Source organism: Alosa alosa, chromosome 9 (assembly GCF_017589495.1).
Source record: "Alosa alosa isolate M-15738 ecotype Scorff River chromosome 9, AALO_Geno_1.1, whole genome shotgun sequence".
Taxonomy (NCBI): domain Eukaryota; kingdom Metazoa; phylum Chordata; class Actinopteri; order Clupeiformes; family Clupeidae; genus Alosa; species Alosa alosa.
The window spans coordinates 20,015,282-20,041,841 of NC_063197.1; the positions used below are offsets into that span (position 1 = coordinate 20,015,282).

Sequence of the window (26,560 nt, forward strand, 5' to 3'; positions counted from 1 at the left end):
TTCTGTCGTTGTCTCTCACTCCCCCATCCCTCCTTCCCCCTCCCCTCTCTCCCTCCCTCTCTCCCCCTGTTCCTCCTCCGTGGCCGGTGCGTGGTGATCTTGAGCCCCCTGTGCCCTGGGGCAGCACTGGGGCACAGGCAGTAGAAAACTATTAGAGAGGCAGAGACGGGGCCAGACCACCCAGAGACACGCTGCATAATGGCTACCAGGAGGAAGTCCAGCCATGAGTGCCGCAGCTGGAGAGAGAGAGAGAGGGAGACAGAGAGAGAGAGGGAGAGGGAGACAGGGAGAGAGAGAGAGAGAGAGAGAGAGAGGGAGACAGGGAGGATGAGAGGAAAGAGAGCCACTACCAGGAGTCATATTAGCCACTTTTGGGTTGCATCAGTGTTGCTCGTGTTTGAATCCCTATGTGTTTCATTCCCTCATGTAGTCCTTATTTATGTGTGTGTGTACAGTATGTGTGTGTTTGTGTGTGTGTGTGTGTGTGTGTGTGTGTGTGTGTGTGTGTGTGTGTGTGTGTGTGTGTGTGTGTGTACATTATGGGTGACATATGTGATTGCATGTTTGATTTTGTGCATGTGTGTGTAAGTCTGAGCAAGTATGTAAGTATGCGTAGCAGTCTGTGTGTGTGTGTGTCTACATATGTCTGACATGACCTGTTAAGATGACCTGTTGAGACGACCTGGGTGGGACACCCCTACACACACCCCACCCTCATATATACTCACACACACACACATATACACACACAAACACAAAGGCCCAGCATAGCTCACATGCCTGCAGGGTTGCAGATTATGTTCCTCCCCTTCTCCCCCGACCCCCCTCACAGTCGCAGTTGTGGGTGACGCGTGAGAAAGAGCGCAAGGAATCCGAGAGCCTCCCGCTATGTCGCTCTGACCGAAGAATAGCCGCGCACCACTCCGCAACCCGCCTCCCCACTGATTATCATCACAAGACCCGCACACTGCCCAAGGGACAAGAATGACTAGCCGTATCCAGGCTCCAGTGGCACTGGTATGTGTTTTTTATTAGAATATTTATCATTGTAGCCCGCAGTGCGGTGAGTGAATTAATTAGCCCAGTCTCATTGAATGAGCCGTGATGTGTGAATTGTTCGGCGCCGCCAACCGTCTTGTTAGCGTAGCCCGATGGAATGTGTTTATTAGCGACGAGTGGTGGAGTTAGAAGTTTAGCTGCCACCCTCCCTGTGATCTTTGGGAGGCCCGGGCGCACTTGCCGGAACTCAGACATCCCGCATTGTGCTGTTGATGTTAACCGAAGGAAGCAGCGGGAAAACTGTGACACATGGTGAAGCTGGCAAGGGCAGTGTGCTGTGCTGTGCAGAGGAGAACGCTGGTGGGTTAAGGCTATAACTTCAGAATGTGCTGCTCACATGGTCTTTGAATGCGCTGCTGTGTGTGTGTGTGTGTGTGTGTGTGTGTGTGTGTGTGTGTGTGTGTGTGTGTGTGTGTGTGTGTGTGTGTGCAGGCGTGCACATGTGCAAAAGTGTGCTTCTGTATGTGTGCTGGCATAATTATGTGTGTTTGTGTGGCTGCCTGTGTGTGTGTGTGTGTGTGTGTGTGTGTGTGTGTCTGCCTTAACCTGTGGCAGAGCTGATTGGTTGAACAGATCAGTTGGAGAGAGAGGAAGCCAGGGTAATTACTGTATAATAACTTCTCCTGTCGGCCCTATGAAGTTTCAGGATGTACTGTGGGGTTACACTGCATAGCAGACTCAGCTGCAGCCAGAGAGAGAGAGAGAGAGAGAGAAAGCTGAATCATTTCTGCTTTGCAGTGAAGACCAAAACAGCAAGAGCTCTGTTCGAACCCACAGCAGACCCAGAACCCCCTGCCCCCCATCATACCCCACCCACCCCTTCACCAAAAAAAGCATCTCTCACCTGAAAAGTAAAGGTCACGCCAAAACCAGAAAGTGAAGTTTATTCATTCGCAGCTAATTATTAAACGGCTCCCGTTCGCGTCCAACGTAAAGATTTACCGAGCAACACCGGCTGCCAAGGTGGGATTGGGAAGCATCAGGAGCGTTTATCCATGTTCACCACATTGTCACACAAACGAGGTCTCTCGCACTTTCTCTCACCCCCCACCCCTCTCTCTATCCATCCCCACAGGTCAAATCGACATGCCTCGACAAAGAACCCAGGTTATGAGATTTAATCCCTTAGCCATTCAATCATTAAGGTGTTTTATACCACTAGGCCACAGACATTTTTAGCTCGTAAAAAAATAATATTTGTCTTTCCAACTGCACTGTGAACCACAAAGTCCTTATGTTTTATTTTCGTCAGCGCAGTAAAATCGTGTTCTCTTAACATCCCTCCCACTCCCCAGTTACCGGACCAATGGCAATTGCCTCAATCTGTGTGTGTGTGTGTGTGTGTGTGTGTGTGTGTGTGTGTGTGTGTGTGTGTGTGTATAAGACAGCATGAGGTGTTTGTGTGGGTTTATTCGTGAGCTGAAGGGCAGCTGTACTCCTGGGTCGAGGTCAAGGCTGCCTTAAGATTGTTTGCTTGAGTGTTTTATATGTTCTTTAATTTCCCCCACTGTTCTGCCTCAACGCTCCAAGCATTCGGCCCCTGAGATCCGAATCCTTACACCGACCCTGCAACACCGCAGTGCCACCCACCCTAGCACACACACACACACACACACACACACACACACACACACACACACACACACACACACTGCTTCATGAGTTCACACACTCCAAAAATGTTTTTCCAGGATTGAATTGTCAGTCGAATGAAGTGGGCCCGGGGCTTGTCTGGAATGAATGGGTGCGATGGTGTAAATGTGAAAGTCGGAGAAAGTAAAGTGCTGGAAAGCGGGGCGGGGTGGGGGCGGGGAGGTGGGGGCGGGGTGTGTTCGGGGAGGTGGGGGCGGGGAGGTGGGGGCGGGGTGTGTTCGGGGAGGTGGGGGCGGGGTGTTGAGGAAGGGGGGATTGATCTGAGCTCAAGCTGGGCCAATGCCCAGGATTAACCCAGCAAACAGCCACAAACCAAAGTCAAACAATATGATCGGCAAGAGGTGCAATTACACTATAATGACAACCTACTGAGTAAGCTGCCTGGCCCCTTCTCTCTCTCTCTCTCTCTCTCTCTCTCTATCCCCCTCTCTTTCTCTTTCTTACTGTCACTCAAGGAAGATTCAATAAAACGACCATGCACTCATGGAGAGAGATGTGCAGAGCTATCATCCACTTAATGTACAGCGCTCCTTGACTAGTCCTCCACGGCGACTTTCGCTCTTTTTCCCCAACTAGTGGATTTAAGCAAGCACACACACACACACACACACACACACACACCCTCCGATCTAATCAAAGCAGTGACTTGAAAGTGAGGAGAGTCATCTTAGAGCCGGCGTGAAGGGCCATCTTCACCTAACAGTGTTCTTCAACTCCCTTCTCCTGTGCTAGCTTTCTCTCCCTCTCTCTCTCTCTCTCTCTCTCTCTCTCTCTCTCCCTCTCAGGGGGGTATCTGATAATAAGTGTCCCAATCATCGAGAGCACAAACAGTTAGTGAGAACGAAGATGCAGCAGGTAGTCTTGCCGTGCGGGTCATGAAGTGAGTCGCAGAATGATTGGTGAGTCGCTCGCACAACTCTAAATATGAAGACGAGTGGCCGTGAAAAAAAAAATGTTTTGGCACACAATTGCTTTTCCTTCTCTCTTGCACAACTTCGATGTGCAGTGAACTCATTCAGTTTACAGGGAGCGTAGTTGGAGAGGTATATCAATTAAGTAAAAGACTACTCAAAAAAGCCTTGTAGATAAACGTGTCTTAAGCACCTTCTATGGTTGCTGTAAGGTTCCAGGATATGCTAGCTATCCAAACTAGAAACGTAGATAAGACTGTTTTGATAGTTTTACTGTATGTGTGTGGTTACACACATACACAGTTTTGCATATTTTTTTATTGAAGGGATATACAAGAATACAAACACTGGGTGCCAACTCTCCATACCCTGCAGTGTTTTATCATCAACATTTGGTGAGGAAGCTTGTGTAAGTGTGGGTGTGTTGGTGTGTGTGTGCGTGTGTGTGTGTGTATGTGTGGCCAGTCACGTCATTACAAAAGAACACAGAAGATAGAGCATCCCAGCGAAGATGAGCGATGTTAAACATTAACCTCTGTCCTGTCACTCTGGGGATTACCAGCGGTAGTAAATTCCTCTTCTGCTCTCTCTCTCTCTCTCTCTTCTATCTCTCTCCCTCTCTATCTCTCCTGATCCACTTTACAGTAAGCAGGTCACCCAAGTAGCAGAATCTCAGAGCTCTGTGAGGATCATCCTGCACCTTCTACAGACTTGCTCTACAGCAAATGCAACCCGTGACATTTACTAACGTATATGTACGCTTAACAAAACCCAACGCACCTAGTGAATACAGTCTGGTTGGTCTGCAGGGTCACATGTACGCTTAACAAAACCCAACGCACCTAGTGAATACAGTCTGGTTGGTCTGCAGGGTGTGCGCCTGCGCATGCGGGACGCTTCCATGTGTGTTTATGTAACACCTTGCGTATGGGTTTGTGTCCGCTTTGACCTTACGTCTACTCTGCCCCCTGTTCCCATCTTTAAATACAACCAGATCAAAGTCTACCACTACTGCTACATGATCCTGTCGCATGTATTTCTCACTGTAACGTCTCTTGGCATCATGTGCTTCACGTTCATCGTGTGGTTCATATGACCAAAGCCTGATACAAGAAAAGAAGAAATATCGAATGAGATTGCTTAACGCTGTCACAGACTTAGTTATTCTCTGTGGTCAGATACTTTTTATGATCGTTTTTGCAAGTCAGTTTGCTGTGGGATTGGATCACAACAGACCAGTAATAGTAAGACTTATTTATGTGTGTGTGTACAGTGTGTGTGTGTGTGTGTGTGTGTGTGTGTGTGTGTGTGTGTGTGTGTGTGCATGTGTGTGCATATATGCAGGCATGCATATGTGTGTGTTTGCGGGCATGCATGTGTGTATGTGTGTTTGTGCAGGTGTGCATGTGTGTGTGGGTGGTGTGTGTGTGCAGGCGTGCATGTGTGTGTGTGTACGTGCGAGTGTGCATGTGTGTGTGTGTGTGTGTGTGTGTGTGTGTGTGTGTGTGTGTGTGTGGGTGTGTGTGTGTGTGTGTGTGTGTGTGTGTGTGTGTGGGTGGTGTGTGTGTGTGCATGCGAGCATGTATGTGTGTGTGTGTGTGTGTGTGTGGGTGGGGTGGTGTTAACAGCAAGCTAATTTGATCCAGCCCTGCTCCACGTCCCCATCGCTGTCCATCACCGCTCCGTCTGCAGAGCCCTCACCGACGCACCGACCCCGGCCGAGGAATCTCCACTCGGGGGTGAATTTACGACCAGCGCGCCTTCCATCCACCATTACTTACACTAGCCGCCGGCCGCCGGGGACGTTCAGGAGTCCGGCATGCTGGTGCTGCTGAGTGGGTGGGTGGTAGGGGGGTGGTGGGGAGGAATGTTAGACCCCACCAGTCAATCTGACAGCAAGCCGAGGACGCCATTCCTCCCTCCTCCCACATCGCACCACTGGCGAATAAAATATTATCATTTGAGGAGCTTTTTTTTTTTTATGATGGCGGGGGATTTTGTGCTTTTTAGTTTTGCTTCCACATTTTTATGACATCCAAACAGACGGGTGACAGAGGCCCCGGACAATGAGCCGCAGCAGCTGGGGGAGACGGGAGGGGGTGGAGGTGAGGGGTGGAGGTAGGGAGGGGGCCATGGAAAGAAGGAGTATTCAGTGTCAGGGTTGGGTTACAAACTTCAGCATTGTCAACACTTTCACTCCTCCGTGTCTCCCTACGTCTCTCTCTCTCTCTCTCTCTCTTATACACACACTCTCCCTTTCTCTCTTTTTTCTCTCTCTCTCTTTTTCTCTCTTTCTCTTTTCTGGAGGGTTTCTGGAAAAAAGGGATGGAGTTTACCCTTCAGAACAGGAGCAGTTGGCCACTGCCAAAACCACTCAAACTTTACAACACATGGAGCTGAGAACATGAGAGCGAGCACTCATGGAAAAGAACATGCATTACCAATTCTGTCATGCCTCTGCCCATCTGAAACGAATGTTCTCGCTCTCTTCTCTTCTCTCCTCTCGTCTCCTCTCCTCTTCTCTCTCCGCCTTTCCTCACTCGTTCGCTTCTCTCCCATTATCCCTCTTCTGTCTATTTTTCTGCACTCTGTTTGTTTTCCCCGCACATTCTTGCGCTCCGACGGCGCATTAGTGCAGGATTCCTGAGAGCGAATGGATTACATCATTGTTATTAAATCGACAGTTACAGAGTCGAAATGTGCACGTTTGTTTTCTCGTGTGGTCTGTAAGCCAGTAAGTGTGTGCGTGTGTGGGAGTGGGAGAGACTGAGAAAAAGAAAGAGAGAGAGAGAGAAAAAGAGTGTGTGTGGGTGTGTGTGTTCCCAAAAGCGAGTGAAATGGAGAGAGAAAAAGAGGAAGAGTGGAGCACAGGCGGAGGAAGAGAAACACTGAAAGACAGTGAGAACTAGCAATCAAGCAGTCATTATGAAAAGTAATAAAGAGAAATGGTCACAGACATATTAAAGTAAGAGAGAGAGACAGAGAGAGAGACACACACACACACACACACACACACACAGAGAAAGAGAAGCAAGGACAAAAATGACAGAATGAGAGACTGGAAGTGGGACAGATCAGGAAATGAAAGAAGCGTAGACAGAGCACATGTGAGTACAAGTATGACAGACAGACAGACAGACAGACAGACAGACAGACAGATATATACTTAATGGATCCTGAAGGAAATATTTTTGCCCAATCATAGCAGTATGAATTAGAATCCCCTAATCAAACGAGTGAGTGGTGGAGAGAAGGAATGAAGTGTGTGGGGAGAGAAAGAGAGAGTCAGTGAGAGAGTGAGTGAGTGAGGGGAGAGAGGGATAGAAAGAGAGAGAGTGAGGGAGAGATGAGTGAGTGAGGGGAGAGAGGGAGAGAGTGAGGGGAGAGAGGGATAGAGAGAGAGGGGGGGAGAGAGAGTGAGAGGAGAGAGAGAGAGAGGGGAGAGAGTGGGAGAGAGAGTGAGGAGAGAGAAGGACAGAGTGACGGGAAAAAAGGGAGAGAGTGAGGGGAGAGAGGGAGAGAGTGAGGGGAAAGAGGGAGAGATGGACAGGGGAGAGACAGAGAGAGCATGCATGAGAGAGCAGTGCTCTGCTCTGCTCTGCTCTGCTCTGCTGTGCTCTGCGGCTGACCGTGTTTGGGTTTCCCCCGCGTCTGCTGACAGCTGGCTCCCCTGGATCATGGCGGGACGCTTCCCGCAGTGCCACGGCCAATCACCGCCATTAAGGATGACGTTCCCTTTGCACCCCAGAACGGCTCTGTTGCAGCACACTCGAGATAGAGCAGACAGTGTCACCAAACTATGCTGTCGTGTGTGTGTGTGTGTGTGTGTGTGTGTGTGTGTGTGTGTGTGTGTGTGTGTGTGTCTTTGTGTTTAAGTGCTGCTCTGTCCGTTCTTCTCATTCACCATCTCTACAACTGCTTTTCTATCAAATGTTCTCTGTCTCTAAAGACTGACAGCCATTATAGTCTGCCTATGTGTGTGTATATGTGTGTGTGTGTATGTGTGAGTGTGTGAGTGTGTGTATATGTGTGTGTGTGTGTGAGTGTGTGTATGTGTGTGTGTGTCCCTCACTAGCTCTCAACCCCCCACCCCCCTCCCCCTCATCCGCCTCTCTCACCGTGGCTCGGAGTCCAAAACAGGCAAAACTCATGTGTCTGTGGCCTTTATGACGAGAAGCGACATTCTCGCAGAGGTCATTGTGGTATTTTAAGACGTGCGGAAACACGTGACCTGGTTTTTTCTTCTTCTCCCAAGCCTCTCTGACTGAATCGACTGACTAGCCTCCTGGGAGCTCCTAAAAAGGGAGCTTAAATAAAATGTAAGCCATATTAACAATAACACCGAACAGGGAGTATGAAAATCAGTGGACTCGTGAAACGTAAGTTGATTGAAAATAAGATAACACCAGACGAAGAGGTAATGTGAGATTACTGCTCTCAACCCCTAGTGTAGAGTGAAGCTGGATGGCCATCATCGCTCCGTCACACACACACACAGACACACAGAGCGACATGCACACACACATACAAACACACTCACACACACACACACACACACACACACGCACACACACTCACTCATACCCCCGCTGACCACCCAGAACACTTTCACCCAGGCCCAAGCCCCTGCCCCAGCCCCATTCAACCGCTCTGGACCGCTGCAGTCGGGGAAAGCTACACCCTGACTCCCTCCCCACTCCCCACGCACCCAGCCCTCCACCCAGCCCCACCCCCACCCCTCCACCCCACACAGGCACCCTCTGTGCTCCCACTCATGTCGTAACAACTCGTAAAGGTGCGAGACTTTGACCCTCCCTATAAAAGCACTGTCCTGGCCGCCACAGAGGCAGCTGCCATGGACTCAGCCCTCCGAGAGGCTGACCAGTTTCTCCTTTCAGCGTTAAATGCCGGCCATAATGTAGATCCATGTATATATATATAAAAAAAGAAACGCCCCAGCAAATGACCTCACCCCACCAACTGCTTGACATATTATCTGTTTGGACAGCTGGGTACATACTGGAGTTACTCAGGTCAAGTGCCTTCCTCAAAACGTGCACTGGCCAATTGATCCCACTGATCGTGTGTTAGGGATAGCAGGACATCCCTGGAACGGCACTCCAAAACCCACAAGCAGCGGGCAGATGCCCAGAAAGGGCTAGCCTGAATAACGGTAAAAGTTCAGGCTGTCCGCTCTCTAGGTTGTGCTTGTTATGATAGTCCTGCTTTTCTCTTTCTCAGGACTGCATAAAATAGCATGGCTGTGGTAGGTTGCCATGGTAGCCAGAATGGTGCTACAACCTCATCCTGTCTTTTTCCCTCGCTCCCTTGCTCTCTCTCTCTCTCTCTCTCTCTCACTTTCTCTACCTTTTTTCTCTCCCAGTTGCCCTCTTTCTCTTTGCCTCTTTCTCACACTCCCCATTCTCTCTTTTTGCTCTCCCTCTTATTCTCTCTCTCTCTCTCATTTGTTCTCTCTCTCTCTCTCTCCCTCTCTCTCTCTGTGACAGCTCCAGATGTAGGAGCAGTAGCTAGCATGGGAGAGCGAGAGGGGTCAGAGGTCGGCGAGGGTTTAGGTTTCCTGCTCGTGGACCCCCGTCGAGCCCAGCCAGGGCTCTTCCTCCACCACACCAAAGTCCCCGCTCCCGCCACTGGCCAAATATTAGTGTAGAAGTGGCGCAAGGGGGGAAAGACAGAGGGGGAAAAATGGAGGAAGGGGGTGGAAGGTGGGAGGGGGCGGAGGGATGGAGGGTTCTTCTCTTCCTGCGCTTCTCTGAGAACCGATCGCGTTACACTGCCGGCGTCCGAAGGAACAACACGGATCCCTTTCTCCATTTCCTCACCCAGGCACACACAGAGAGAGGGAGAGAGATAGAGAGAGAGAGAAGAGGGAGAGAGAGAAAGAGGGGGGGAAGAGAGAGAGAGAGGAGGGAAGAGAGGGAGAGGACGAAGTCTGAATTTTGACAGTCTTAACAACTCAAAAAGGGCATGTCAGTCACAGCACCAAAACATAATAAATAAATAAATGGGCCTTACAAGGCACAACAAAAATCTATTTCCTCATTGATCATGGAGCCTATTGCTTCTCCTCAACACCATTTCTCAGTCAACACTCTAGACTTCACCAATGTTGAGAATATGTAACCATTTTGTTTCTTTTGTTTATATAAATGACCATTTTTGCTTGTTCCAGAAGGAAATTAATCAGCTGACATTTCACTCTGTGTTTCTAAGTATACTTAAGCAAAAACAAATATCTGCAAAGAAAAAGCTTCTGTGAAATACTGAAAAAGGGCTGCCAATACATTAAACATTAAACAACCTCAAACACGGTCTCCCTCTGGAAACAAAAAGGGTCTTGACAAACTGCTTAGTTTATGATAGGCAGAAAAGCGTTAATTGCTATAATGCCATGGAGAAGTCTCCATTGCAAATCACAGACTTGCTTTCTCTACTGTGGTTTGTATAGCCTCCATTCAGAGACAATGAATTCCCATCATCAAAGGCCCATTCCCGCCTGTGATGACAGACATTGTTTACAAACTGTACACTGTCAAGGAAATAATCCTGGATGTCATCAGCACCGCACATCATCATAACATTCTCACCACCAGACCAGGAAAACTCGCTGGAGTCAGTCGAATAGTCGTCAGTGTCTGACTCATTGTATTCTGCTAGCTCCTTCTGTTTAGCCTTTTTTTTTTTCATTATGCTTTTTCCATCGTCTGGGCTAATTGTCCTTCTAGGCACTTTGAAGACTGTTGCTTCAGCTTAAATGTCACTACCATCCCACACCCCTGAAGCGGCTATATGCGCTACGTTTGGTTTGGGTTCTGACGTTTTTGTTTGTGTTGACCCACAATGGAGGATGTACCCGTAGCAACAGACGCCTCACAGGGCTTACAGACTCAGACACATCAGCTTTGTCCTTATTAACTGCACAAGTGGTTGTGTCAGACACAGTCCCTTGCAAAACCATTTCCTTCTCCACAGGCTCGGCTGCAGAGGATTTATCCCCTGCTGCGTTTACCGGTGCAGGCATAGTCACTGGGCTCAGTCACAGCAGACTTATCAGCTGAGGACTTGGGCCACTAGGGCACGGCCTTGGCAGATTCCTCTGCCACTAACTCAGCCCAGTCCGACAACGCAGTAGTGGACGTCCCCAAAAAGCTAACCATAACACGAAAGTAATTGGTCAGAAAGAAAAGGTGTGACATTTGAAATCACTATTTTTGTCAAGGGCAAGATTGAGTATGCCATGAAACACAACACCACTGGAAAAGAACAACGACATTCATTTTTGAGGCTGATGCAATGTTACTGTGACCTAGCCTGGCGGGGCCATCCTATATCATTGAGATGTATAGTCTGGCATCGAACCATTCACCTCGCTTAATCCAAGGGGGCGGGCAGAGAATTGTCTTTCAAACTGCCTAGGCATGCAATAGGCCAGCGCTTCACGACCATATCCATTATCCGGGTTAGGCAAAACGGCAAATACATTCTTCTTCGAAAGTAATGACTTAAGTGCATTGTGTTGCTCAACTTTCAAAGAAAAGCACAAGTCCAACTCCTCCAAAGTTGACGCCAACGCCGATTCAAACAACCGCCTTCGCCATCGCCATAGCCACCTTCCTTGTTGTTCACAGTCGCAGGACTGTCATTATCCTGTTAAGCCCGCCTTAAGACTCTCTAACAAAATAGAGCGCTGTGATTGGAGAACATCCACGGTGCTAAGCCAATAGAAATCCCTATGGTTCGATACTAGACGTACAGGCTGAGCAAATTAATTTGCCGCCGCTAGGGTGCGTCTAGATTTCTAGGCTAACTGTGACCCACAACTTCTCCAATCACCAGACTACATCAGGAATCACCTTCACACCATAACGGCGTGTTAAGGCCGTAAAATCCATTGTTATACCCCGACCAGCTGTAAGCTGGGTGCGGACTCTACTAAACTTTCGACTCAAATCAGTCAATCAGTATCCCATGTCCCAACAATTAGATTAAAAACTAGATGTACCGCAGAGCGGTACAAAATATGACCGCCGCCCAGTCCAGTACATAATTTCCAAAAAAATAAATCACGCTGAAAGGCATATATGATTCTAACTGTCACTGAATTGCATTATGCACACTCAATTCTCACTGGTATCTGCTAGACAACAAGTACCAAAACATGAGTAGTTCATAGATTTCACATGTAAAATTCGTTTTATACAACCCCACCCCCATCTTGCCTGTTCATAATTCTGAGAAATTCTTGAATTGTGTGCATGTGTGCGTGTACATGTTTATGTTTGTGTGTGTGTGTGTGTGTGTGTGTGTGTGTGTGTGTGTGTGTGTGTGTGCTTGTGTGTGTGTGCATGTGCATACATGCGTACATATGTCTACTGTGTGAGTATGTGTCATACGCATGATTACTGTGAATGTATGTGTGTGCGTGTGTATCTGTTTATGCACATGTGTGCATATTAAATGGGTTAACATGACCCCTGGAGGCAAACATACGCAAAAAATTGGTCATCCTAGGCCCTACGGTTCTCAAGATATTCACAGAAAACTGTCTGCCCTACCCTCCTTTCGGGGGGTCCAGTCCAGCGGGGGGGCTACAGATCAAAACGAAAAACGATGGTTCCATGCAATCCATGTGGGGATACATGCCCACCAAGTTTCGTGTACCCCGGTCTTTCAGTGTCCCGTGAATCCTTGACGGAAATTTGGCCATGCGAAAAAAAAAAAAAAAACCTAAACCTATATGACCGCTGCTTCGCTGCGCGGTGGTCATAATAATACTACAACACATATAAGGACAAACAAAAGGTAGAGTTTATAGAAAGCCATAGACGGCTCTCGGTCACACTCACACTCACTAGATCCCGTCATGCACGAGAGAGAGAGAGAGAGAGATAAAAGTAAAGAGATAGAGGGGGAGAGAGGGAGGAAGGGGGAGATGGAGAGGAAGAACTCCCACATTCTCAGTCGCACACAAGCAGGGACCGCAGGCTTGGTGGGGGTGATCAGAGTGGATCTGAACTTATGGCCAGTGGTGGTCTATGGATACACACCAATAGATGTTTGCACATTACCTTTTGAACGACTGTGTGTGTTTCTATGTGTGTATGTGTGTGTCTGTTAGCATATGTATGTTGCCAATATGTCTGGTGTGTATGTATTTGCATGCATCAGTTTGTGTGTAAGAGCTATTATGTTTGCTTATGTCTGTTGCATAAGTTTTTTATGTATGTGTTTTTTTGTGTTTGTGCCGTTGTGTGTATGTCTGTGTGTGTGTGTATGTGTGATTCCTCCAGTGGCGTATGCGCCTGCTCTCCGCTCTGCTGCTGCCCCCCACACACACACACACACACTCCCTCCGTGGTGCTCTTTATAAACACATCAGCTGAGCTGACAGCTCTCAGCAGGAGCCGGCCTGAGAGGGAGAGGGCTCCGGCCCGGGACGCAGCCCTCATAAAAAATCACTTCTAATTTATATCCCCCCAAATTGGAAAGTGCACGCTCACACCTGACTAAATCATCACGCGTCAGCCGGACTGGGCCCCCCACCGCACGCGGGCGAAACCTGAACCCAGCTTTGCCGCAGCGGGGTCCGGGCCAGGCAGGCAGAGAAAACACAGGGGCCGCGGACGCGCCGCGCCGTACTGCGCTGGCTCCCATAATGACTTCTGCAGATGTTTGCTCCGTCCAGATAGGGCCCTGCTCGTGATCTGGCCCCGGCTATTCAGTAGGGCTTTATCAAATTTGTCATTTCACCCTTTCTTTCCTTTCGGGTTTTTTTGCTTCTCTTTTTTTCCCTTTTTTTGGAGCTTTCCCTCTCTCTTTCTCTCTCTCTCTCTCTCTCTTTCTCTGACGGAGGGGTTAGGGTGGCCTCGGAATGCCCTCGCACTCCCTCCGCTTAACTCCCTTGTTCCTTGCGAAGTTATTTCCCTCTCCTTCATTCTGCCACCCCTGCTTTGTCCGCCCCTCCCTCCCTCCTTCCCTCTCCACCTCTCTCTTCTCCCTCTCCTCTCCTCCCTCCCTGCTCTCATCTGTCACTTCCAGGCCAGTTGGCGTCTTGGCGCTGGGGGTCTGCGCTCAGCATGCCTCTGGAAAGAAGAAACTGGAAGAAGAGGAGGAGAAATAAGAAGCTCTAAAAACAGAAAAAGAAACTCTTGTTCGCCTAGTCCCTCTATCTGTCTATCTATCTATCTATCTATCTATCTATCTATCTATCTACATATTACATTTGTTGTCTTTAGTTGATGCATATAATCGATAGTAGGGCTCTAAAAATGAAAAGTCTCACTCTGTCATTAAGATTTTAATGTGTCCTCAGATCATTGTTCCAATAAGGGGAAAAAACAATCAAATGTCAATTCTGTCTCACATTCTCTCTCTTTTATTCTCTCTCTCTCTATCCCTCTTTCTCTCTCCCTCTCTCTTTCATTCTCTCTGTCTCTTCCTCACTCTCTCCCTCACTAGCTCCCTTGCTTTTTGCTCCTCTTGCTCTTGGGTCGCTGCCCTCCCATGCTAATGTGGAACACACATGTTATTATTCCACATTAGCCATGGCTATCATAAACTTGACAAACACTAAACAAACAGCACAGGTGGCCGGGGAGAGACAGGGGGCTGCAGACTGGGAGGGCCTGGCGCTCTGTCACTCTGACACACTTCATCACCCCTGCACTCCACTGTGAATCACAGCACAGCACAGCACTGGGGGGGAGAGAACAGCAAAAGAGAGTATAGAACAGCGTATAGAACAGCGTAGCATAGCACATTATAGAGAGATGCAATACAACGTTAGCGCTGAACAGCACAGCTTGGCGTGCTAAAGAACAGTGTTGGGGTGGGGGTGGGCCGTTGGGGGGGGGGGGCTGCAAAAGAGAGTATAATAGCGTAACGTAGCATAGTGTAGCGTAGCATAGAGAGATGCAATGCAACATAAGTTAGCGCTGAGCAGCATAGCTTGGCGTACTAAAGAACAGCGTTGTGTAACATAGCAAAGGGAGCAGTGAAAGAAATATACAGAATAACAGTGAAATAAATGTGCAGTCAAACCTGAATTACATGTAGGCCAATGAATTATGAGATTTAGAGTTTGGGGAAACAGTGGCCAGCATGGCGGTTTTCCACTGAATTTGCAGGTTAAAGGTCATTTAATTGCTATAAAACATTTGCTGACAGTTTGTTTTATTGGACTTTGAATGGCTTCCAGTCATCCAGTCATTCCATTCATTATTTTATTTTTTTTTGCAAGCAGCTCTGACCCAGGATCAGCATGTTTGTGCCACATTCACCAGTGCATCTAAACAACGATTTCAGTGATATTAGTTACGGCATCAGATTTCCCCTATGAAATACTCAACTGTAGTCAGCGGCTGAATTGCATGGGCTTAAGCACGGTATTAAGTATGCCATGAAAATGTATTTAGAAACATCCGGAGGAGGACGTAAACTTTATTTAAGGCCAGTGGAAAAACTAATCTTATGCAAGCAAGTGACACAGTAGGAGGGGGAACCATGCAGACAAGGGAGCTGCCACACACAGATGAGGATTATTTACATGGAGGTTCTCTCTCTCTCTTTTCCTCCCTCCCTCCCTCCCTCCCTCTCTCCCGCTTTCACTTCCTCCCATCATTCTCTCTGTCTCTCTCACTCTCTTCCTTTTCCCCTCCCTGTCCTCCCCTCTTTCCCACTCTCTATCTCTCTCCTTCTCTTTGGATGTGTGTGTGTGTGTGAGAAAGAGAGAGAGAGAGAGAGAGAAAGAGAGAGAAAAGGCAAAAATTGAAACATGCTCCAACTTTAATCACGGAGGAGCTCAGTATTTATGCTGCCTGGACACAGGGCTGCGGCACAGCGCTCAGCAGAACTCGGCCACTGCGTACTGATCCACAGAAACAGGTGACCCCTGGCTGGTCTGAACGCCAGGGGCTGATGGGAGGGCTTTGATGCAGGACGCCCAGCGGGGGAAAGAGAGGGATAGGAGGAGAAGGAGGAGGAGGAGGAGGAGGAGGAACAGGAGTGGCATTCCTATCACAGTCAGTGTCCAGGGCAGGGATGAGTGGAGGACAGGAAGGTCAAAGGTGAAACAGAGGAGACTGACAGCACTAAAACACTGAGCCCTCTCTCTCTCTCTCTGTCTCTCTTCAGTTCTATTTCCATCTCCCTTTCTCTCTCGATCACGTTCCTTTTCTCACTTTCGCTCTCACTCTCTCTCTCTCTCTCTCTCTCTCTCTCTCTCTCTCTATCTCTGTCTTTAACTCCCTGAGGATGGGTAACTCTATCTCTCCACTTTGGCGCCAGATGTTCAACTCTGCATAACCTGTGGCAGGCTGAAGAAGACGTCTGTCTTTGCCCGCTCCAGCTTGCTCCGGTTCCCTGCCAATCATCGGCCGGACGGCCTCACAGGTGGACTTTCAGTCACCATTTATGAAAGGGGGAATCATAGGGACTAAATCCAAGACCACGTATTCTAGATAACAGCTGGAGAGACGCTAGACCTTGCCCTGATCTGATTCATTTTCATATTTTTTTATAAATATTATAATGAGAGTTCAATTATATTCGGAGAAGCTGTTTTAGGAGTCAGTGCTGGATTGAAGAGAACTGTGTATAATCAGGACATTGTTTTTTCAGCAAGACTAGACAAATAATTATCACACGAAACAAACCCTAGTGGACAAACTCTTGAATCAGGATGCCACCCCAAACTCTTGAATCAGGATGCCACACCCCACTCGGCTGTTCTTCTGATAATTACAGAAGAACAGCCGAGAGAGAAGATTATGGTAATTCGGAAGGGATTGGCAGCTGTGTCTGCAGCTCTTAAAGGATGTTTTTAAGGAAACCCACATGCCTGGGTGGACTCTCTACCTGCCTGTTCAAGCAATGCATCATCATGCCATAAATCAAGCCAGAGGAAGTACTTTGACGGTGTCAAACCCAATGATGGCAGAGCCTATGTTTCAGGGGCGTTAATGTGACTTAATTGGAAATTAAAACTGACATAACAGTTAAAAACTAACATAAATTACTTAAACTCTGGAGCTTCTTCAGGATTCGACGATGGAACTAAATTATGCATCACAATGTATACAAATTGCCACCACAACTCCAGAGTGAGTTATCTTGCCTAACTGATAAAATAAACAAACAGTGAGCCAGCAGGCAAACAAAACAGTGCTTCTGATCAATCTTGGTGGCAATGAGGCCGTAATCACATCAAGGGCTGTGAACTGACCGTGATGGATGATCAGGCCCCTTCGACAAGACCTTCGAGGCCTGGTGGAGCGAAACCTGATCTGGAGCCGCACAACACCATGCTGCTTTTCAAAGACCTGTTTGTGTTATTGCAGGTTGTTCAGCTGCTTGGAACAGACAAACAAGCCTCACAACTCAAGAGAGGGAAAACACAGTAACCCCCCCCCATCCCCATCCCCACCGACACACATACACACTGTTCTGAACAGCTGCCTCAGTGCAGGGAAACACAGTGAGGGCCAGACAATTTTGAGTGAGCCGGCCAGATTTCTGTACAGGACTGGACACTCTGTTGTCTGTTAGTGAAACATAAGGACCATAAGGTCAAGAACATCGTTTATTTGTTCCAATATAGGATGATTTTTTTAAGATTAGTTTACGTGTTATGATTATCCTTGTTATTATACAACAATTAATTGTCTCTTACCCTGAGCATTTAAAGTTTGTACAGCTTTGATAAACAACATCATTTATCATTCTTTTGTGAAAGAAGAAACCCAAACTTCTCTTCACATCACTTAAGTAGCCCTCTCCACTGGAAGAAGTGTGAGGAGCATTATTCATAGCAAGCCCTCCCAAACAGTTCCTGAGCTACTGTCACAAACACACACACAGACAAACTGTAGGGAGCAACGCATGTACAGCACACACCCCTGCTATCGCTCCCTCTCTCTCTCTCTCTCTCTCTCTCTCTCTCTCTCTCTCTCTCTCTCTCTCTCCATCTTTCTGTCCATCTCATTCTGTAATGTTGAACCATATTTTGCCAACATTTCTTCCCCAAATGTGGCTCTAAATGTGTTGTCAGTGTAAAGTAACTATTGCTCTCCTCCTCTCTTGCTCCCTCCCTCCCTCCTCTTCCTTCTCTTCTCCTCCTCTCCTCCTCTCTCGCTCCCTCCTTCACTCTCTCTCTTAGTCCCAGCGTGCCTGTATGTAACATCAGTAAAGCTGTCAGACTGGCCTGCCAAGGTAAACAGCCCAGCACCGGGTTCAGAGGTGACGGAGGCCGAGATGTTTTTCCTAAGGAACCAAGAGACCCTCGGAGGCCCCTGGCTGGGGCCGGGGAGGGGCAGTGGGGGGAAGACGATCCCCTCAATTGCCCCCCACACTAACACATCGGCCAGTCTCTCTCCCCCCCCCAATCTGCATCTGTGTACACAAACCCGCTCCACAGGATCCCCTTCACACGTACACACACACTCACTCATTCATTCACTTACAGGGTTTTGCTCTTTAAATCACCGCTGTGTCAACACAAAAGGCCAAAACACACACACACACACACACACACATACACTCACACACAAATGCTTGACCCCCGCACATAAATACTATACATTTGGGTATTATGTATAGTATGTTTTACTATTGTGTCCCATGTATCACCTCTCCTCGGGCTCCTCAGAGTCCAGAGAGTTAAATTATATTCAGAGAAGCCCTTTTAGGAGTCAGTGCCGAATTGAAATGAACTGTGTGTAATCAGGACATTGCTTCATCAGCAAGACTAGACAAATAATTATCACACGAAACAAACCCTCCTACTTAGTGGACAAACTCTTGAGTCAGGAAGCCACCCCATGTAGTTGATTAAATGAGCTGATGATGAATGAAGTCAGAGGCAGAGTGTGGAAGAGAGGGATAGAGAGACAGAGAGAGAAAAGGGGAGGACGGATAGGGAGATGAGATGGAGAGATGGAGTCAGAGACCGAGATGGCAAGTAGAGAGAGAGAGAGAGAGAGGAGGAGTGGGCAGAGAAGAGAAAGATGAAGGAGAGGCAAAAATGATGAGAAAAGGGAGAAAGGAAAGAATGGAGAGACCAATGAAAGTTGGAGAGAGGAGAAAAGAAAAGGGAGGCGGGAGTGTGATAGAAAGATGGAGAGAGACAGAAAGGGTAAGAAAGAAAGTGTCAGAGAGAGAGAGAGAGAGAGGCAGCGATGGTGCAGAGCAGTGATATCACTCACCCAGGACTGACCCCTCTCAGCCTGCACGGGCTGCTCCCCGAGAGCCTCCACAGCCAGCAGCAGAGAGATGGAGACCATCCAGGAGCTGCAAATCAGGAGCACCACTAAAAATGCAGGAGAGAGATGTAGAGAACAGCAGTGAGAGAGAGAGAGAGCAATGGAGAGAGAGAGAACGACAGAGCAATGGAGAGAGAGAGAGAGAGCAGGAAAGTGGGAGACCAAGAGAACGAGAGCTCTCCATGCCAAGAAAAGCACATTGAATTGAATTAAGAGAGAAAAGCTTTAGATCTGGCAGCGAAGTGGAGTGAGGAAGATAAGGGGTGTTGCCATACCTCTTCGAAGATCACAGATTCCCTCCCCGACATCCAAAACATTCTCTAGAAGCCGGAAGACAAGAGACAAGCCCAGATGGCTCACCAGAGAGAGAGAGAAAGCGGACAGATAGACAGTTAATTTGGAGAGCAGGAAAGAGTCTGAGGCAGTTGCTATGCAATGACGTGGAAAAAAAATCTGTCTTGATCCCTCCGAATCATAATACACAGTGGCTCTCATAAAAATGGAAAAATGTGGCGTTCCAGTTCCAGTTAAGTTTGGAGGTTCCACTTGAAAGCATGGTTTCGATCATATCACCTTTATTAGGATGTCTCGTTATTTCATCCAGATGCTTCAGGTCTTAAGTGTCTGTCAAAATGAGTGAGTGGAATTTCTGATTGGCTACTGATAGTTACTGCACAGGCAAAAGAAAAATGTATTCATTAAAAATGACATCCTATTGATTACTTAGTGACATCATTGCTAATGACTTCATTTTAACATGCACTTACTTAAATTATACATATCAATATTAATTATACTATTATGAAACTGCATACATCACTAAACTAGCATGGCCAGCCCAGCCTTTAACCAGCCACTAGCTGCTTTACGGATTACAAACATAAACCTAAAATCAGAAATGTGCTGAAACAAAATCCATCAATCAAAGTACTGAAAGCCGGGTCTGTCACTATGAGAGATGTGTGAGGAGAGAGGATGGAGGTGCATATCAGCCTCTACCTGCCTGTGTCCTCCACTCCCACCCCCACCCCCCGACTTCCTGCTCCTACTCGTCATCAATCTGGGCCCGCCACAATGGATTGTGACAGAGGCAAGGCAGGACTGTGGGGGAAGACAAACAGTCATGGACACACAGCTCACTTCCTCTTCCTCCTCTCCCCAAAACCCTCATCCCCCTCTCCAAGTTGTCAGTTCTCTCTCCATCTCCCATACACACACACACACACACATACACACACACACACATGCATGCACAGTGACACACACATACACGCACACACACACAAATATACATGCTCACACACACAGTTACACACTTACATGTCACCCACATCCTCTGGGCATACAAATGCCCAGGAAAAACTTCCTGAGTGCAGCCCAAAAAAAAAGGCTGGAGACATACACGAAAAAAAAAAAAGAAGGACAAGAGCAATAACAAGACATGGACATGTACCAGGCTGGCGGAGGGGTCAAGAGGGAGGCTGGTCAGAGAAAAACAAAAGACCAAGAAAAAGAAAACAGGGGAGAGCAAGCTGGGGAAGCAGACACGCCTCGTAAAAAAAAACTCCAGCTAGTGACGATCGGCATTTTTGATTGTGACACACTGACCGTTCCTTCTTCACGTAAGACATATTGTGCTCATTCCTTCACTCAGATGGGTCTGGGTCAGATTAGTGGCTTTGCAAGACTCTAACGAGCGATTGGTGGGATGCGAGGGGATTCCATGCATGTGCAGAATGCTGCGGAAGACGTGTTTGTGGCCTCCGACGGCCAAGAGCCCTGTGGGCAGCGTGGGGATGGTTTACAGCACCAGAGTTTACAGAGTCGGGGGGAACTGACTGAAAGCAGACATGGAAAATAATATCATCCTAAAACATTGTGTTAACGCCATGGACATATTCCCAAAACAACAGAAGTGTTGTTCGGAAATTAGGGTTTGTGCCAAAGCTGGTCTTTGTTAGCTATTGACAGCATAGGAGACTCTTTTCATAGTTGCTCTACTTCCTCTGTCTTCTTGATGGTCAGCTACAGGATGGTTTGTCTGTCGGTGGAAAGAAAAAGGATGTTTTATCGCAATTATATAATTCATCCAGCAGTCAGTCCTTTCATCACTGAAAAACTTCCCCTGTGATATTTTTTTCATGGCCTTGCCACTTAGCATCTGTTACATCTAAACCCCACCAATTAACCTCACTTCATCCACATTTCCTCCACCCAGCACACACTCACCCCACCCCCCTCCCGCGTCTCTCTGTCCTCTTGCATCCTTTCACAAACCCATCCATCAAAAAAATAGAAAGAAGAACAGAAAGAGGAGGGGATGATGGGGGTTAAAAAAAGGGAAAATAAGGACTGAGGGACATTAATCGGAAAGGGACACACACTGTAAGCAGGCCTTTCCCTCTGGGCCGGGGCCCGTCGGTGTGTCCAGATGCCCCTCTGCCCCCCCACCCTCTGCCCCCCCCCCCCCCAAGGCTCTTGTCCTGCAATCTCAGGCCACTTCAGCTTAGTTCCAGCCACTCATGGTGGCCAGCCATTGTTTCTGCACCCGGCTTTTATTTCTTTTACCTCTAACATTTCATGCTCGGCACATTAGACAGGCCTCATCGTCTCTTTCTTTCATTCTCTCTCTCTTTCTCTCTTTTTTTCCTTCATCTCATCCCCTTTTCAGGGTCCTCAGCTTTGAACTTGGAGCTGAAAACCACCTCCCATTTCAGAACCCCTAGACCTGTATGTCAGAGAGAGAGAGAGAGAACGAGGGAGAGAGGCCACTTGAGACTCATCGGTCTCACCATGGCAATGCTTACACTCAGAATTAGTGGTATGGGCTATTTATTTGGAGCAATATAATGCACCTGATCTAATGTATTAGAGAGTGTGTGTCTCTCTGTGTCTCTCTCTCTCTGTGTGTGTGTGTGTGTGTGTGTGTGTGTGTGTGTGCATATCTGACTATTACTACTGACAGATATCCCTACCAGTGACATGTGAAATGGCCTCCAAAACAGAATAAAGGCATAAACTTAAATAAATGTGCATAGAAAGAAAACAGATAACACAAAACTGTATAAGATTTTTTTTGTAATTTTCACCATTTTATTTAATTATTTTGTTGGTCCTGTCAGCATACTCACAATCTGAGGGCCTGATGAAAGCTTTCATGGAAATTAGGAAATTATTGTCACTCTGGTATCTAGAGAGTTGCCTCAGAATTAGCATTTCTACAAAAGAAGAATTGGGTGTTTTGGACCTCCGACCTACTTCACCTGTCCTTTAGCACGACTTTAAAATCAGACCTTGTCGCCGAAGGTGCTATGCAAAGCGGATTATGTGTTATTTAGATATTAATGAGAGACTCTCATTCTTTCTTTCTCTCTCTCTCTCTCTCCCTAACCCTTCCCCCTCTTTGCCCTTTCTCTTTTCTCGTCTTTTCATCTGCCTGCCTTCAATTGAGTCGGGGTTTGAGAGGGAGAGAGGGAAAGGTTCTCGAGGGTAGTGGAACATTAAGAGTCTCGATTCGCCCTGAGAACCCAGGAATCGCCATTGTGCCCCCCTGTCTCTCATATCTATCATGCTGCCATGCGGGTGGCTTTCAGGCGGTGCAGAGAGGACAGGGGGGGAGATGACAACCTTAAGCCCGTAGCCTACTCTCTCAGCCCGTCGCCTCTTCAGACGAGTGCTGTGCGCTCTTTGGTGGGATGTGCCTTCCCACCTCGGCGACCGTTACCGTGGGCGTTATCTGTCTCAGCAGCGCTATTTCTGCACAAGACAGTTTTTGAGGTTGCGCTAAGAACGCAGTTGGTGTAGGCCTGTTTTGAAGAAACATGGATGAATAGGTATTCATGGCTTTTTCTTGCACGATAAAGTTGGAAAATAAGCGCTTGTAAGTAAAAAGTAAGACTTTCGTAGAAAAGCTTAGAGGTCTGTCTCTCCCGAGACATGTGTCTGTGGTTTTTGGATGCATTGCTAGATTGGGATCCAGTTGTTTTCCTTTTGTGTGTGTGTGTGTGTGTGTGTGTGTGTGTGTGTGTGAGGAAGAGCGCCATGTTTGTGTGTGCGCTCCCCTGCATGTGTGTTTGCGTGTGCGTGTCGGTGGGTGTTCTTCCACAGCCGTTTATCCGCCCTCAGATCCATGTTGGTGGTGGAGGAGCGGCCGGGGAAGAGCGTGAGAGGGGAGCGCAGCGTTTGGGAGTGCGAGGGCAGACGGGAGGAGAGAGGGAGATAGAGGCAGATTGACACGGACGACACGGACGGGCTGTCTGATGCTCATTCCAGCTGAGCAAACAAAAACACCAGCAACACCACGGACCAGGGAGTTGGAAAAATGCACGGGTCCGCTACGGGGTCAGATTCCGAGCCGAAGCTAATTCAATTTCACAAACTGTAAGAAAACAAAAAGCCCTTGCAAAAGCATGTAGCACACAGCATATGATGGTCATAGTCCCAACGCCCCATATGGTGGTCATAGTCCTAAAACAAAAGCCCCTGCAAAGCATGAGCATGTAGCATCTGATGGTCATCATAGTCCCAAACGTCTGCGTTCGTGCAAAACAGATGCAGTGTCTCCAAAGGATATTAGTTTTGTAACACTGGGCTCTCTCTCACACACACACACAAACATGCTGACATAGACACAAATGCATTTTAAAAATAGGCATGAGCTGGTCAGATGCTTCAATAAATCACCACATTAGGTCACTCAGAATAATTAATTGCAACCATGTGGAGCTTGGCTCTAGTTTACGGTTGGCCTGTTTAGATTCGCCTTACTCTTTTTTTTACACTGCCGCAGTCTCCTCAGGGGGCGTCAAGGTGTCAGTAGCAGGGAGAGCCTTGTAGGCTACAGGCGGTGGGCTGCTCGGGCGGTGGTCTGGTCAGCTCTGGTAAAGACATTACCCCGGCATACGAGGAAGGCAGGGAGTCGCATAGACAGCGCTCACTTCTCTAAATAAACATTAGTCTTAAAAAGTTTGGCCCCTCGACCTTGGTGTGATCACATTTCACTCTGGATGGTAAACTTCATTTTTATCGCGGGACTTTCCCATTCTTTCCGAAAACAGAGTCAGATTTACAAAGATATAACGTCGACTTTGACAAAGTTTCTCTTTCACCTGGCTAGGGACTGTCCTAGGAAAGTAGACCTATTAACTCGGAGTAGATTTGTTTTATTAGGCAATCCATACTTTAAGTCAGAGGCCCTGTACCTTTCTCAAATCGAAAGACAATCCAAACACTATCAGGTAAATAAGAACAGTGTGAAAGTTCATGTTTAAAGTGAAGAAATATTATATCAAAAATATAAAAATGTAAAAAATGACTTAGTCTCAATTGATTCGTAACAGCAGCATGAAATAGGCGACCAGTTTCAGTTATGCAAAGTTTGCAGATGTGTTGGTTGTGCTGTTATTTATTTGTGTAGGCCTACATATAAATGTCAAATAACAAACATAAATGCACATTTTACTGAATAGCTTGTGTGCAAAAGCATGATGCACACCCAAGGCAACAAAAAAGGTATACCATTTTGGTTAAATACATAGCGTATTGGAACTCACAAAAGTGAGTAGGTGTCCATGCAGATAGACCTGTGACACCCTAATTCGCTTCTGCACAAGCAAGAACACTGAGGTTGGAAAGGGCAAGAAGTCAGATAATTTAATTATGCTAAAATGCCGTGCATTACACCCGGTTTGTGCCAACTGAGAGAGGGGTGGAGGGGGGAAATTGGCGACATCGTGGCAACCCACAGTCTAGCCCATCACCTGTTCTCGCTGGCATGTTGTTATTCCAGTTCAAATCCTCCATATAGCCGATGGTATCCGCATGAATATCCATTATGTGTTCTCGGTGTGTGGGATGTCGGGGCAGCAGCAGGTGTTCGTCAGTGTGTCAGCGTGTCAAAGTCGATGGGGCGCGCACTTCCAAAGTTAATATTTTGTTTCTAGGGAAGAGGGGAGCTCTGTATCTTCGCTTTATTTACACATTCTAAATTAATTAAGCAGAGGATTCCTCTGTCTACTGGAAAAACATGGAGGAGGTGGAGCTTCTAATTTATTGTGGCCCAACAGCTCCTCTCCTCCATGCTGCGGTACCTGGGGACCCGAGCCGCCGGCATTCCTGCAGTATGTGGGCGCTAGCTCCTCTTGTCAGTTTATTTCGGCCCATTACACGAGACGGGCGTGGAGTCGTGGAGACGAGGAAAAACTACGGGAACCAGGAGTGAGAGCAGATTTTGCGTGCCACTGATCTACTCTTTCATTTAAACGGGGCAACTCAGTTATAAAATCTCCGTTTAAACTGTTATTCAGTCCCACAGCGATAATCGAAGTCGATTATCCAAATCACTGGCTAATCAGTTTAATTACATACATAAATTGTTTAAGGCAGCAATAAAGCCACGTCCCATTTTAATTTGCTCAAATTCTAATGATTCGTGCATTAGATTACATCATATGGTGCAGTGTGTTATTTTGGTTTTAACATCTGAATAGACTTTCCAAGTGAAATAAAATCTTTCCTAATGAAATGACATTCGTTCTGCAATTGTCAATAAAAAAAAGTTGCACTGAAGCTAACCAATAGCCTAGGCCTAACATTATGGATTTACAATTTCATTGAGATTACTAGCATGTTTGCAGCATTTGCTGTTTGTGTTATGTTTACATACACACATGATCTATCACTTCCAGATCCAGCAGATTCATGTTTGGATCTAGGCTATGCGTCTAAATTATTTAGCAATCCTCCCGTGAAGGCTGCAGAGCAGTGACAGAGATAGTCACTGAGGGCATAGCGTCATGACTGCTGGCCCTGAAGCAGATGCCCTCAAGTAGTTCCTTGAAGATGCTACGTGATACACTCATCCCAAATTAATATAGACACATCAGGGATGCCATCACTTTCTAATAATACCAGGCTAACTAGGTCATAAGGATTGCCTGCGTTGGCAAAGTTAGGCTAATGCAGAGTGAAGCCTATCTACGGAATACACCATTCTGTAATGACAGAGAAATGCTTAAATACGAGAACATTTGAATAAACACAAGTTATAGAAAGCTGAAATGAACAGAAATTCATTCTTTACCTATAGATATTTAAATTACTCAATATAGTTTTGCTATTATGTAATAAATATAGAAATGGGTGGCATTAAATGTGATGATGATGATGATAATAATAATAATAATAATAATAATAATAATAATAATAATAATAATAATAAAATAAACTATTCTGTAGGCTGTGCATATGCTGTTCATAAGGTCTAAAATAAATTAAAATTAATACATTAAAAGGATTAATGGATTTAACAAAATGTCTAATATTTCTAATATTCAAGTTCTTAAAATAATATTCAAATAGGGGTTTTCAAAAGTGAATAAAACAAAATCCAGACATCCAAATAATGCAAATAGAATGCCCATGAGTACGATATAGGCCGTTTTTGTTAGTTTGTTTCCCTTTTTTTCTCGTGTCATTTTAATTTCACTTAATTTATTGATTTATTATTTTTTAACCCCCCAATCTACTAGGCTATATATTAGGCCTATTTATAGGCTACCCGTTTCGTGAACGAGTCATAGGCTATCAGACCTTTTTACAGTTCATGTCGCTACTATTTGCAGACGCTGGAAAGGAGGACATAAATTGTGGAGCAGAGAAAAT

General features: G+C 46.9%; 1 protein-coding gene across 1 annotated transcript in view; it reads right to left on the minus strand.

Annotated features, from left to right (window-relative positions):
- foxd2 (forkhead box D2) overlaps positions 1-26,560 on the minus strand; it is a 79,312-nt gene that overhangs the window by 47,465 nt on the left and 5,287 nt on the right. The window contains exon 2 of the mRNA XM_048253101.1: positions 18,842-18,945. Coding sequence (XP_048109058.1) covers positions 18,842-18,945 — 104 coding nt within the window. The remainder of the gene's footprint in view (positions 1-18,841; positions 18,946-26,560) is intronic.